At 59.2% G+C, this 11,380-nt stretch overlaps 1 protein-coding gene across 28 annotated transcripts in view; it reads left to right on the forward strand.

Moving 5' to 3' along the window:
- KIFC3 (kinesin family member C3) overlaps nt 1–11,296 on the forward strand; it is a 35,439-nt gene extending 24,143 nt beyond the window's left edge. For 10 of the 28 annotated variants that reach the window (XM_081512396.1, XM_081512387.1, XM_081512388.1 and 7 more), the window contains 14 exons: nt 288–461; nt 943–1,090; nt 1,176–1,306; nt 2,475–2,586; nt 3,885–4,066; nt 5,245–5,349; nt 7,393–7,523; nt 8,047–8,170; nt 8,384–8,513; nt 8,602–8,831; nt 9,248–9,382; nt 9,813–9,921; nt 10,406–10,434; nt 10,631–11,296. In XM_081512396.1, coding sequence (XP_081368522.1) covers nt 288–461; nt 943–1,090; nt 1,176–1,306; nt 2,475–2,586; nt 3,885–4,066; nt 5,245–5,349; nt 7,393–7,523; nt 8,047–8,170; nt 8,384–8,513; nt 8,602–8,831; nt 9,248–9,382; nt 9,813–9,921; nt 10,406–10,410 — 1,716 coding nt within the window. In that variant the 3' untranslated portion in view covers nt 10,411–10,434; nt 10,631–11,296. Of the gene's footprint in view, nt 1–287; nt 462–942; nt 1,091–1,175; nt 1,307–2,474; nt 2,587–3,884; nt 4,067–5,244; nt 5,350–7,392; nt 7,524–8,046; nt 8,171–8,383; nt 8,514–8,601; nt 8,832–9,247; nt 9,383–9,812; nt 9,947–10,405; nt 10,435–10,630 lie in introns of all 28 variants that reach the window. The other 18 variants (XM_081512395.1, XM_081512385.1, XM_081512386.1 and 15 more) reach the window with 2 other exon arrangements.
- The last annotated feature ends 84 nt before the right edge of the window (nt 11,297–11,380 follow it).

Below are 11,380 nucleotides of genomic sequence, written 5' to 3' on the forward strand. Positions count from 1 at the left end.
AGCCAGGCATGGATGCGATGCTTCACTACATTCTGCTCTTGTTTTTGCCCTCCTTGTCTGTTCTGTGCCCAGTCTTGGGCCACAGCCAGGCTCCTCTTGGGCTCATGAAAATGAGAAGATTCCAGGAGGCCCCTGCAGCATTCTAGAAAGCCAAGACCTCAGGGCTCCTCTAGTTTTTTTCTGCGGGCTGTTAGTGGGATGCTCCTGAGGGTCCCCTCAGGGTCCCAGGGTGAGGGCAAGGCACCCACACACCTCTGTGTGCCCACCCCTCCGCACCTCCCTCGCAGTATGTCATCAAGACAGTGGAGGTGGAGTCGTCCAAGACCAAGCAGGCCCTCAGCGAGTCGCAGGCCCGGAACCAGCACCTACAGGAGCAGGTGGCCATGCAGAGGCAGGTGCTTAAGGAGATGGAGCAGCAGCTGCAGAGTTCGCACCAGCTGACCGCACAGCTCCGGGCGCAGGTGCGTGGGTCATCGCGTGGCTGTCGGGGTGGCATGTGCACACTGGGGTCGCCTTGTGGCACAGTGCAGAGGCTGAGCACTTGGGGTCCCACAGACCCGTGTTCCAGTCCCCCTCTCCCTGCTGGCTGTCGTGACCAAGGGCAAGTTTCTGCTCATCTGTAAAATGGTCTGATCACAGAAGCCAGCTCCCAGTGGGGCTTGACCTCATCGCAAGATTGACTCAGGGCCCAGCGCACACGCTCTTAGAAGGGTACCCTGGTCCATATCATAACTGACAAGAGATCCTCTCCCCTGCTTCCCAGGGCCTGTGGGACCCTGCATGGTGCTGGGCTGATGCTGGGAAGTGGCTGCACGGAGCTCGCAGCCCTTTCGGGGAGAGAGATGGCCATCCTATCCCTCCCTTGTGCATGCGTGTGTGTGAGGGGTGGGGCATCTCACCTTCCCATGGGGCATTGCACTGAGCTCCTGACCCTGGCCTCAGATCGCCATGTATGAGTCAGAGCTGGAGAGGGCCCACGGGCAGATGCTGGAAGAGATGCAGTCCCTGGAGGAGGACAAGAACCGGGCCATCGAGGAGGCCTTTGCCAGAGCCCAGGTGGAGATGAAGGCCGTGCACGAGAACCTGGCAGGTGAGCTGGCCGGCTGAGCCCTAGCCTGCTCCCCACACCATGGCCCTTCACCCCATCTGCCTCTCACCCCTTTGTGTCCCCACAGGTGTCCGGACCAACCTGCTGACACTGCAGCCGGCGCTGCGGACCCTGACCAACGACTACAATGGGCTCAAGCGTCAGGTGCGTGGCTTCCCGCTGCTGCTGCAGGAGGCCCTCAAGAGCGTTAAGGCCGAGGTGAGTGCAGGCCCTGGGTGGCAGGGCTGGGAGAGGCTCTGGAGCCCCTGGGCAGACACAGCATCCCCCACCACACCCTTCCCAAACTCAGACAAACCCCCGGATGGCAGCTCCCTTCCCTACCACACACACGGCTGTCCTCAGACCATTGGAAAAACAGTCTGATCGGGGGTAGGTATTTGGATATTTGTCTTGTTATGAGTCTGTAAAGCAAACATGTCACATATATCTTTATATCCCATATGGGCTACGCATATCTTTATATCTCAAACATGCTACACATATCTTTACATCTGTTAGGTTTAATTTAATTTTTTCAAGCTGTACTTGTGCAGTATGAGAATAACCAACGTCTCTAAAGTGCCTCCTACATGCCGAGCCTTTTATAGCCATCGGCTCCTTGAGTCTGTGTGACAGCTCTGCAGGATAGACATATATTTGGGGAATCAAAAATAGTTCTTCTCCTTTAATAAAAAAAAATCATGTCAATAATACATGGACATGTTGAAAGTACACACTTCACAGATGGGCGTCGGATGAAAAGGAAAGGCCTCTCTCTGCCACCCAGCCCACTCCCCAAAAGAAACCTCTCCCAGCATGTCCCCTAAAGGGTATCCTGAGCATGTTGAAAACTATTGACATGTATGTGCATGTACATGCACTTCCCTTTCTCCCAAACAAAGGGGAACAGGTGTGAGTGTGGCCTGCATCTTGTTTCTTTTCCCTATGAATGGAACTTGAAATCTTTATCACCAGCTCCTATGAATTCCCATTTTACAGATGAGGAAATTGAGGCTTGAAGACATTGAGCCAGTTGCTTCTGGTCTCCCAGCTCCTCGGGGTAGAGCTGAGATTTGGGTCCAATTGAATCCTGTAGTCAAGGGCTGGTGCTGTGGAGTGAGGGCTGAGTCCCAGCTCTTTGCTCATCAGCAGGGCAACCTTGAGATTGGCTTAGCCTCTCTGGGGCTCAGTTTCTTGCTCTGTAAAATGGGTCTGGTTGCAGTACCTACCCAGAGGGGTTATTGGGAAAATCTGACATGGGACAGCTCAGCTCAGGTGCCCAGTCCAGGGCAGGCAGAGATGAGCAGGCCGTCAGCGAGGGCACGGCAGCTGGGCATGTGAGGTGGGTGGAACTGGCCCCCTGATGGTGCTGCCCATCCCCCACCAGATCGGCCAGGCCATTGAGGAGGTCAACAGCAACAACCAGGAGCTGCTGCGCAAGTACCGCCGGGAGCTGCAGCTGCGTAAAAAGTGCCACAACGAGCTCGTGCGGCTGAAAGGTGACTGCCGGGTGGGCTGGGGGGTGGCCAGCAGAGGGGGCCCTGACCTGCCTCAGGGGTGCTCCTACCCTTCCCTTTGGCCCCCAGTGCCAGTCTTTGGAGCTGTGCCCTGTCATTTCGAGGCACTGTTGTGATCCCCTCTTTGTAAATAAGGGTACGGAGGCACAGAAATGTCACAGGGAGTTTGCTCAAAACTGCGTGGCGAGTAAACGAATGGTCCACCTTGGATCTGTCCAACTCTGAAGCCTTTCCTAGTGCCCTTGGCAGCCTACCAGGTGTTGGAGGGGTGAGGCATTGAAGTACTGGGTGGTGGGTGGCAAGAATGTCACTTATTCTGATGTAAGGCTTGGTCAAACTTGAGAGACCACCCGTTCACTGCCCAGCAGTCCAGAGAGCACCTGCTCTGTGCCACATGCTGTTCCAGACACTGAGGATATGTCTGTGGACCCCACAGAACCCGTCCTTGCCCCCATGGTGCTCCTTTCAGTGGCAGTGGGAGGTAGCAGACGGTGATCATTAATCACCCTGAGAACCCCATCAGTGCCCCTTTATCTGGGCTGGGGAGGGGTTCTCAGAGCTCCTAAGTATCTGACAGTTGAGGGTGTCGAGGGGGCTTCTTGAAGGAGGTGGAACCAGGGCTGAGACCTGGACTGTGAGCTGGAGTGGACAGGTGAAGGGAGGTGGGGCCATGCTAGATGTGATGGGGAGTTTTCTCTTCATTCAAGCCTCTGGGATCCCCTCTAAGGGCTTGAAGCAAGGGGGGTGGCATGGTTGAATTTGTGCCCCAGTCAACCCCGGGGCTGCCCTGTTGCCTGTGCCCATCTTCTGCTTGGTCCTGTCAGCCCATCTGATTCCCAAACTCTGTCCTGGCATTCATAGTGCCCTTCTAGAATGAGAGAACAAGCCCCTTGGCTTAGTGGAATCCAAGCCCCTCATTGTGTGTGTGAGGAAACTGAAGTCCAGATGTGTGATGACTTGTCCGTTTTGGTATCTCACCCAAACTGGGTGGAAGGTGCAAAGTCTGAACTCTGAAAACTGACCTTTCCTCTATGTCCCAAAGGTGAGGCTACCACCCTCAGTTGGTTTGCTTAGCAAGAAAATGTATTGATACATGAATTCATAGTATAGTATGAATGACTAATAACAGCTTTGTGGGCCACCTTGCCCTTGGGGGCCTTACTTAGAAGGTAGGGATCTCTTGAGCCACTGGCCTGCTCTGGACACCAGTGGACACCAGTGTGGAGGTAGTCTGGTCTTGACCCGGCCTGTACCTGTCTCTCCTGCCCCATCCAATCTAGGGAACATCCGAGTGATTGCCCGTGTCCGGCCAGTCACCAAAGAGGACGGGGAAGGACCTGAGGCGACCAATGCTGTGACCTTTGATCCCGACGACGACTCCATCATTCACTTGCTGCACAAAGGAAAGCCTGTCTCCTTCGAGCTGGACAAGGTCTTCTCCTCACAGGCCTCACAGCAGGACGTGAGTGTGGCCCCTGCCGGGAGAGGGACAGAGAGACACACTCACCTCACATGAAGGGGGAAAGATGGGTGAGGGTAAGACAAAAATAAACGTAAGGGAGGGGAGACAGGATGGAGAAGCCTAGGGCTGCATGGTCCCTCTCTTTACTTCTGGAGGAGAGAAGAGGGTGGGAAGGCGAAAAGGGCTTCGGAAGCCTCCGCTAAGAAGGGCTGCTGCTGCTGCTAAGTCGCTTCAGTGGTGTCCAACTCTCTGCAACCCCTTGACGGCAGCCCACCAGGCTCCCCCGTCCCTGGGATTCTCCAGGCAAGAACACTGGAATGGGTTGCCGTTTCCTTCTCCAATGCATGAAAGTGAAAAGTGAAAGTGAAGTCGAAGAAGGGCAGATGCGTGCATAAGCTAGGGCACCCCCCCCCGTGGCTCCGCCCATCACAGCCACACTCACTCTTGGGCCATCCTACTCAAGTGATCCCTCCTATCCTTATAGCCACACCCACCCTCATAGCCGCTCCCACCCACACGGGTCCCCTCCCATAATCAACCACACCCACTCAGCCCCTCCCACTCACATGGCCCTGCCCACCCACTGGACCCTGGCTTGTGTGGAGGCAGGCCTCTCCAGCCAGGAGCACCACCTTTATCGGCCCCACGGGCCTTTCTAGGGACTCTCATGCTGCTCGCGCAGACCTCAGGGAGGAGCCCGCAGCCTGTGTGAGCCAGGTTTTCAGCATCTGCTCTTCCCTCATCTCTGCCAGGGCCAACCTGAGAGGCCTGTTTTGCTTGTGCCCAGGCTAGGCTTTATCTTTGCCCCTGTCTTTTGTCACTGGCTGGCAGGCAAGACAGTGGAGGTGCCAGGCACATGCTGCCTCTGCCTTGAGATGGGGGGAAAGCTGGGGGAGTCCTCCTGAACTCCTGGCCCAGGCGGCCCCTTCCTCAGGTGCCAGTGGGTAGTAATTCCTACCCTGACTTCCCTTCAGTCTTTTGGCAATCAGGTTGCCCACTGACGCCTAGTGTAAATGACTCATTAGTCACAAATTCCCCCACAGTGAGCTGGTTGCCCATGATAACATGTGCCATATTGTTGCTGAAGGAGGGGAGCGGTCAGGAGGAGGTGGCTGGGGTGGGGGGGCGGCCAGCAGCCTTGGCAGCTCCACATCCTCCATCCTACATCTTCTCTGCAGGTGTTCCAGGAGGTGCAGGCCCTCATCACCTCCTGCATTGATGGCTTCAATGTCTGCATCTTCGCCTACGGCCAGACAGGTGCTGGCAAGACATACACGATGGAGGTGGGTACCCACTGGATGGAGCAGGGGTTCAGAGTGAAGACTGCCTCCTTGCTGCCATTGATGGGGATGCCCCTCATTGGTCTCGAGGTTCTGTGTGGGGCAAGTTTTGCCTCACTTGGTCTTCACAGCCTTAGAGCTGAGCCCATAGTTATTTGTGTTAACCCTAAGGCACCAGGCCTGAAGAGGGGGTGCCCTGCCCAAGCACACCTGCGTGGTCCCAGTAGGTACGGGGGAGGGGAAGGTACGCTGACAACAACCTCTGGCCCCAGAGGGGTCTCGGCCAGCCCTCCAGACTCCTAGCTGGGCTGCTGATGTGAGGGCCAGGATGCAATTCTCTGAGGCTGGCTTCATGAAAGACATGCCCTCCCAAGTAGGCCGTGGATGGGTGATTAGAATCCGGGGCTCCAGCCCCCAGCTTGGCCCACTCACAGAAGGGCCTGGCAAGTGTTTGAGTTTAAAGGGGCTGTGGGGTGGGTCCACAGCAGATTGCTGTGACGTATCTCAGGATTGCCCTCATTTCAACCACACACATGTATTGGGCTCCTGTTGTATGGCTGCTCATGCTGGGCCCTGGGGGTATTGGGATGAATGAGGGGGGACCTCGGCCCTCAAGGAGATCCTTGGGCAGCGGGAGAGACTGGCCAGTGGAGGCTGTCGTGGGGTGCCCAGCTCTTACTTGCAGCTCGCAGACCTCATCTCCCTGCCTGTGCCACCCTCCCCCCACCCCACGCCCCATGCCTCACGCCTCCATGGGCTGTGGCCTGGAATAGGGGCATTGAGAGGAGGAAGAATCTTGACTGTAGACAAAAATGGAAAGCTGGTCCCAGGGCGTGTCTTTGGTTTGTTACCATTTCCCTGGCTCTTGAGGGTTGCTGCGGGATCCTCCAGGTAGGGGAGGAGGGTAGGTGACCTGGTGTCCCAACAAGGGCCGTGAGAGGGCCCTGCTGGCCCAGGCTGTTAGACACCCTTTGGGAAAGCTCCCGTGGTGGGGCTTTCTTCCCCAATCTGGACCTTCTTATCCCTCAAGAAGGGATTGATTAGACTGTTTAGTGAGAGGCAGGCCAAGGGAAGATGGGAAGGGGGAGGGGGTGGTTGGGGGGAGTGTGTGCAACACCACTTAGGCTCCCAGCTCTGTCTGGGGTGCCCAGAGTTGAGGTGACACCAGGAGCGCCCATCCTCCAACTCATCCAGGCTGAGGCTCCACGTGCATCCGGCGCCCTGCCTGGGGCTCAGCCGTGACCAGAGTGCCTGCCCCGCAGAGCTGGCCCACCCATGGGGAGATGGCAGTGCCCACGGCAAGTCACCATGTGTCCTTCGGTCAGGTGCTAGGGAGGAAAACTCAGCCAGGAATGAGGAACCAACAGTGAGGGAGGGATCCAGCGTTTGGAGGGAAAGGAAGCTTCCCTGAGGAGGTGACATTGGTGCAGACACCGAAGCCAGTCACAGAGAGGAGTTGTGGAGCAGAGGGGACAGCGGGGCAGAGGCCACGGGGCTGGAGGGTGTGGGGAGGATACTGAGGCCCCAGTGGCAGAAGCAGAAGTAGGGGTGGAAGGTGCCATCCAAAGAGAGGCCCAGGTGAGGACTCCAGATTTGTTTCTAGAAAGGCCAGCCAGCCCATCCGGCCCCAGTTCACTCGCCAGCTCTCCCGCAGAACCTGGCTCATGGCCCACCTGACGTTGAGCCCCGACTCTGGGCAGCAGCAGGGAAGTCACACATTCTCAGTGGCCTCTCCCAGGGGGCCCAGCAGGGCCAGTATTCATCAGCAGCCCCTGCGTGCAGGCCCCGGGCCAAGTTCCACCTGGTGCTCTGCTTTAAGTCTCAGGCCCACTCCTGGCAGGGCGGGGCCGTTTTAAAGGTGAGAAAACTGAGGCCCAAGGAAGTGAAGCGGCTTGTAGCTGGTGAAGGGCGTTTGGGGGGCAGGCTTAAGTTGAGGAGGCCAGCCTGGGAAGGGTATCCAGAACAGGTGGGGAGCATCTGCATGGGTCAGCCTTCATGGGGGGTGGGGAGAGGCCTGGCTCACTGGGGCCTTGATTTTACCCCCAGGGGACCCCTGAGAATCCAGGGATCAACCAGCGGGCCCTGCGGCTGCTCTTCTCTGAGGTGCAGGAGAAGGCGTCCGACTGGGAGTACACCATCACCGTCAGTGCCGCGGAGATCTACAACGAGGTCCTCAGGTGAGAGGCGCTCAGGGGGAGGGCCTCAGGTGAAGGGCCCTCAGATGGGGGCCTCAGGTGGGAGCTGAATGTCATGACTAGGCCCAGAGGATTCACTGGTTCCAGGCCCCTCCCCTGCACTAGCAGGCGGAAGGGAGGAGGGCCCTCTGAGCCCACCCGGGACACCAAGACCAAGGCCCGCCTTTCCCTCTCGAAGTGCCCTCACCCTACCTGCAGGCTGCACTGGGTGGTGAAAAGTGAGAGTGGGGTCTTGGGGAAGCCTGCCTCCAGGGGTTCAGTGCAGCATGGGGGCTGGAATTAACACCACCCCAGGACTTTTGGGGAATGTTCCTGCCTCCGCCCTTCAGCAAACTGAGTGCCCCAGAGAAGCTGGGGCTGGGGAGGGAGAGGAGCTGAGCCGCTTGGTGTCCAGGAAACCATCCTGAAGTGTGATGGTTGGGGGAATATTCCAGGCTGGGGGCGGGTGCAAGTCTAAGCAGAAGGCAGACTGGGAGGAGGGCGTGACCATCCTGCCTGCCCTCAGGGACCTGCTGGGACAGGAGCCCCAGGAGAAACTGGAAATCCGGCTGTGCCCAGACGGCAGTGGGCAGCTATACGTGCCGGGGCTGACCGAGTTCCAGGTGCAGAGCGTGGAGGACATCAACAAGGTGAGGAGCTGGGCGGGCCAACGCTGGGAGGCTTCCGCCCACAGCGGAGCGGCTCCGCCCGAAGGCGTGGGGCTCAGATGCGGGCTCTGCCGGGTCCGCCCGTTTCCTCCCCCGGAGGAGGTGGCGGGTGACGCCCCCTCATAGGGGTGCTCCAGGACTGGGGATTCCGAAGACCCCACTCCAAAGCCGGTGCGTCGGCCCTCCCGCCTCCAGGTGTTCGAGTTCGGCCACACCAACCGCACCACGGAGTTCACCAACCTGAACGAGCACAGCTCGCGCTCGCACGCCCTGCTCATCGTGACGGTGCGCGGCGTGGACTGCAGCACCGGCCTCCGCACCACGGGTGAGCCGGGGACCCCAGCGCCTGGCCCGAGCACCCCCACCCCTGCCTCTCCCGGGGCGGCCCTGACCTGCCCGCACCCTCCCCGCAGGGAAGCTGAACCTGGTGGACCTGGCCGGCTCCGAGCGCGTGGGCAAGTCGGGGGCCGAGGGCAGCCGCCTGCGGGAGGCACAGCACATCAACAAGTCGCTGTCAGCCCTGGGCGATGTCATCGCCGCCCTGCGCTCCCGTCAGGGCCACGTGCCCTTCCGCAACTCCAAGCTCACCTACCTGCTGCAGGACTCGCTCAGCGGGGACAGCAAGACTCTCATGGTGGTGCAGGTGAGGGCCTCAGGTGGGCCGGACAGGGTGGCCATCAGTGTGTGCGGACTTGGCCAGTTCCAAGAACAGGGGTTCCCACCCCCCTCCTTCCCCTGCAGCCCAGGTACCCCGCAGGCTGTGCAGAGAAAAGCCTCTTGTCTTCAGCAGCTTCAGAGTCAGTGACATGTGCCCCCCCTCACCTCCACCCCATAGCCTTCCCAACAGACCTGGCCACGTCACCCTTTGCTTGCAGCTTCCTCCACTTCAGCCACCTTGGTGAAGTTGCCTGCCCCCCCCACCCCAGCTCCCCTCCCCCTCCGTCTTCTCCAGGGAGCCTTCTAGAAGCCCCTGGTTGTGAGCTCCCTCTGAGGCCCCTTCCAGTTCTGTGAGGCCAGCCAGCCAGCCAGGTGGAGAGTGAGCTCTCGTGTGTCCCCTAGGTGTCCCCTGTGGAGAAGAACACCAGTGAGACGCTCTACTCCCTCAAGTTTGCTGAGAGGGTGCGCTCTGTGGAGCTGGGCCCCGGGTCCCGCAGGACAGAGCTCGGGTCATGGTCCAGCCAGGAGCACCTAGAGGTACAGGGACCCCCACAGGCCTGCCTCCGCTGGCACTGGGTCAAAGACTTCCAGTCTTGGGCAGGAGGGAGGGTGTGGCGGGGAGGACAGCCTGGAGTGGGGAGGAGGGGAAGATACCAGAGGGCGTGGAGCCAGAACTTGAACCCAAACCCAGTAGTGGCTTCAGTCCAGGTGTTTTTGTTGACCTCAGAGGTACCTAGGGGTCATCAGCTGGTTGGAGGTGGGGCAGGGAGGTGCAGGCTGGCACACAGATGCTCAGTAGTAACTAGTTCTTTATTAATTCCCACCTTCTTCCCATGGTTATTGTATCATCATCATGCCCACCTTGTAGATGAGGAAACAGTTTCAGGTGGCTGGGGAGGGGAAACACGTGGGGGTGGGGCAGACCCAGGGCAGCAGACCCCGCCCACCTGCCCTTCTCTGCCCACAGTGGGAGCCAGCTTGCCAGACGCCACAGCCCTCAGCGCGAGCCCATTCGGCCCCCGGCTCTGGGACCACTAGCCGCCCAGGCTCCATCAGGAGGAAGCTGCAGCCCTCAGGTGAGTCTTCAGGGGGTGAGCCAGGGTGGGGAGCCTCCCCCACAAGCTGATCACGGCTACTGGGCTGCCCTTATTGGGGTGGGCTTTAAATTTATAAAACTTCTCCAGACCAGTTTCACAACCTTCCTTGGCCCTGGGAAGTAGTCAGGGCAGACAGTGCTGGGTCCATTTTACTGATGGGAAACTGAAGGCCCCTTGGAGACGGAGTGTCAGGAGGAGGCCAGCCCTCCAGACTCCTAGCTGGGCCGCTGATGTGAGGGCCAGGACGCAATTCTCTGAGGCTGGGTTCATGAAAGACATGCCCTCCCAAGTAGGCCGTGGATGGGTGATTAGAATCCGAGGCTCCAGCCCCCAGCTTGGCCCACTCACAGAAGGGCCTGGCAAGTGTTTTGAGTCTAAAGGGGCTGTGGGCAGCAGGATCCTGGGGGGTGGGTCCCAGCCCAAGGCAAGCCTACCAGTGAGACACCTGTTGCTTTGATTTCAGCCTGACGGCTGGGGCCGCAGAGTCTCCAGGTGAGTGTGGGGGCCAGCAGCCCAGGGCTGCCCGCCCACCCGCCTGCCTGGCCACCTCGGGTTGCAGGGCTGTGCCGGGAAGTTGGCTGGGTCTGGGGCTCGCTGCCTGCTGTGTGTGTGCTTCTGCCCGGCTGCCTCCTGCTCTGGGACAGAGGCTGACTGTCCTGGTGCTGACAAAACCTACCCCCTCCCATAGGGAAGTCCAGGCCATTGCCTGTGTGATGGACATGCCCACTCTGCCGGACCAGGGACCAGCGACTGCGTCTCCATGCGTGGCTGGCCCGCCCCTGCTGCAGCGTCTGGTGCCCGCAAAGCAGAGGCCAGAGTGGAGGCACCTCTTTGAGCCCATCGCCCCTCAGAGATGAGAAACACGTTCGGAAGGGACCCGTGTCTCTTGGCTGTGGCTCTGGCTGCAAGTGGCGCAGGCTGGAAGGCAGGCCCAGGCCATCAGTGTGGGCCCTTGTGGGGAGGGCAAGTGTGTTATGTGGGAGGGTGGGCCCTCGCCCGGGCTGGCCCAACCCTCCCCAGCCCACAGGGCCCCTCCAGAAGGCACAGGAACTGTGGGAGCTGGGCAGTTGGTGGGCAGCCCTGTCCTGCACTTCTCCGGAAGCAGAGCATATCGCCAGGCGTGTATATAGTGTTCCTAGGTGTTCACAGGAGGCCCGCTCCCGCCGTGGGTCGGGCTTTATTTATGGCCGGCAGGAGGCCAGTGGGTGGGGATCTTGCTGCTCCCCTCTTCTGCCTGGCACCAGGCTGTCTCCCTGCTCACTAGCCTCTTGACATCTTCCTCCCTCTGAAATCCTATTTAAGAACTTTTGGAAGCTTAGCCATTTTTACTTATTAAAATAACCTTTTTACACAAGCATCGTCTGGAAGAGTTGGTCTTGTGAGCCCCTGATCAGACGCAGGGAGCAGGGTGTTGGCATGCTGTGGGTGGTTCCCCAGT

The sequence above is a fragment of the Giraffa tippelskirchi genome, chromosome 7 (assembly GCF_054371585.1).
Source record: "Giraffa tippelskirchi isolate mGirTip1 chromosome 7, T2T-mGirTip1v1.2.pri, whole genome shotgun sequence".
Taxonomy (NCBI): domain Eukaryota; kingdom Metazoa; phylum Chordata; class Mammalia; order Artiodactyla; family Giraffidae; genus Giraffa; species Giraffa tippelskirchi.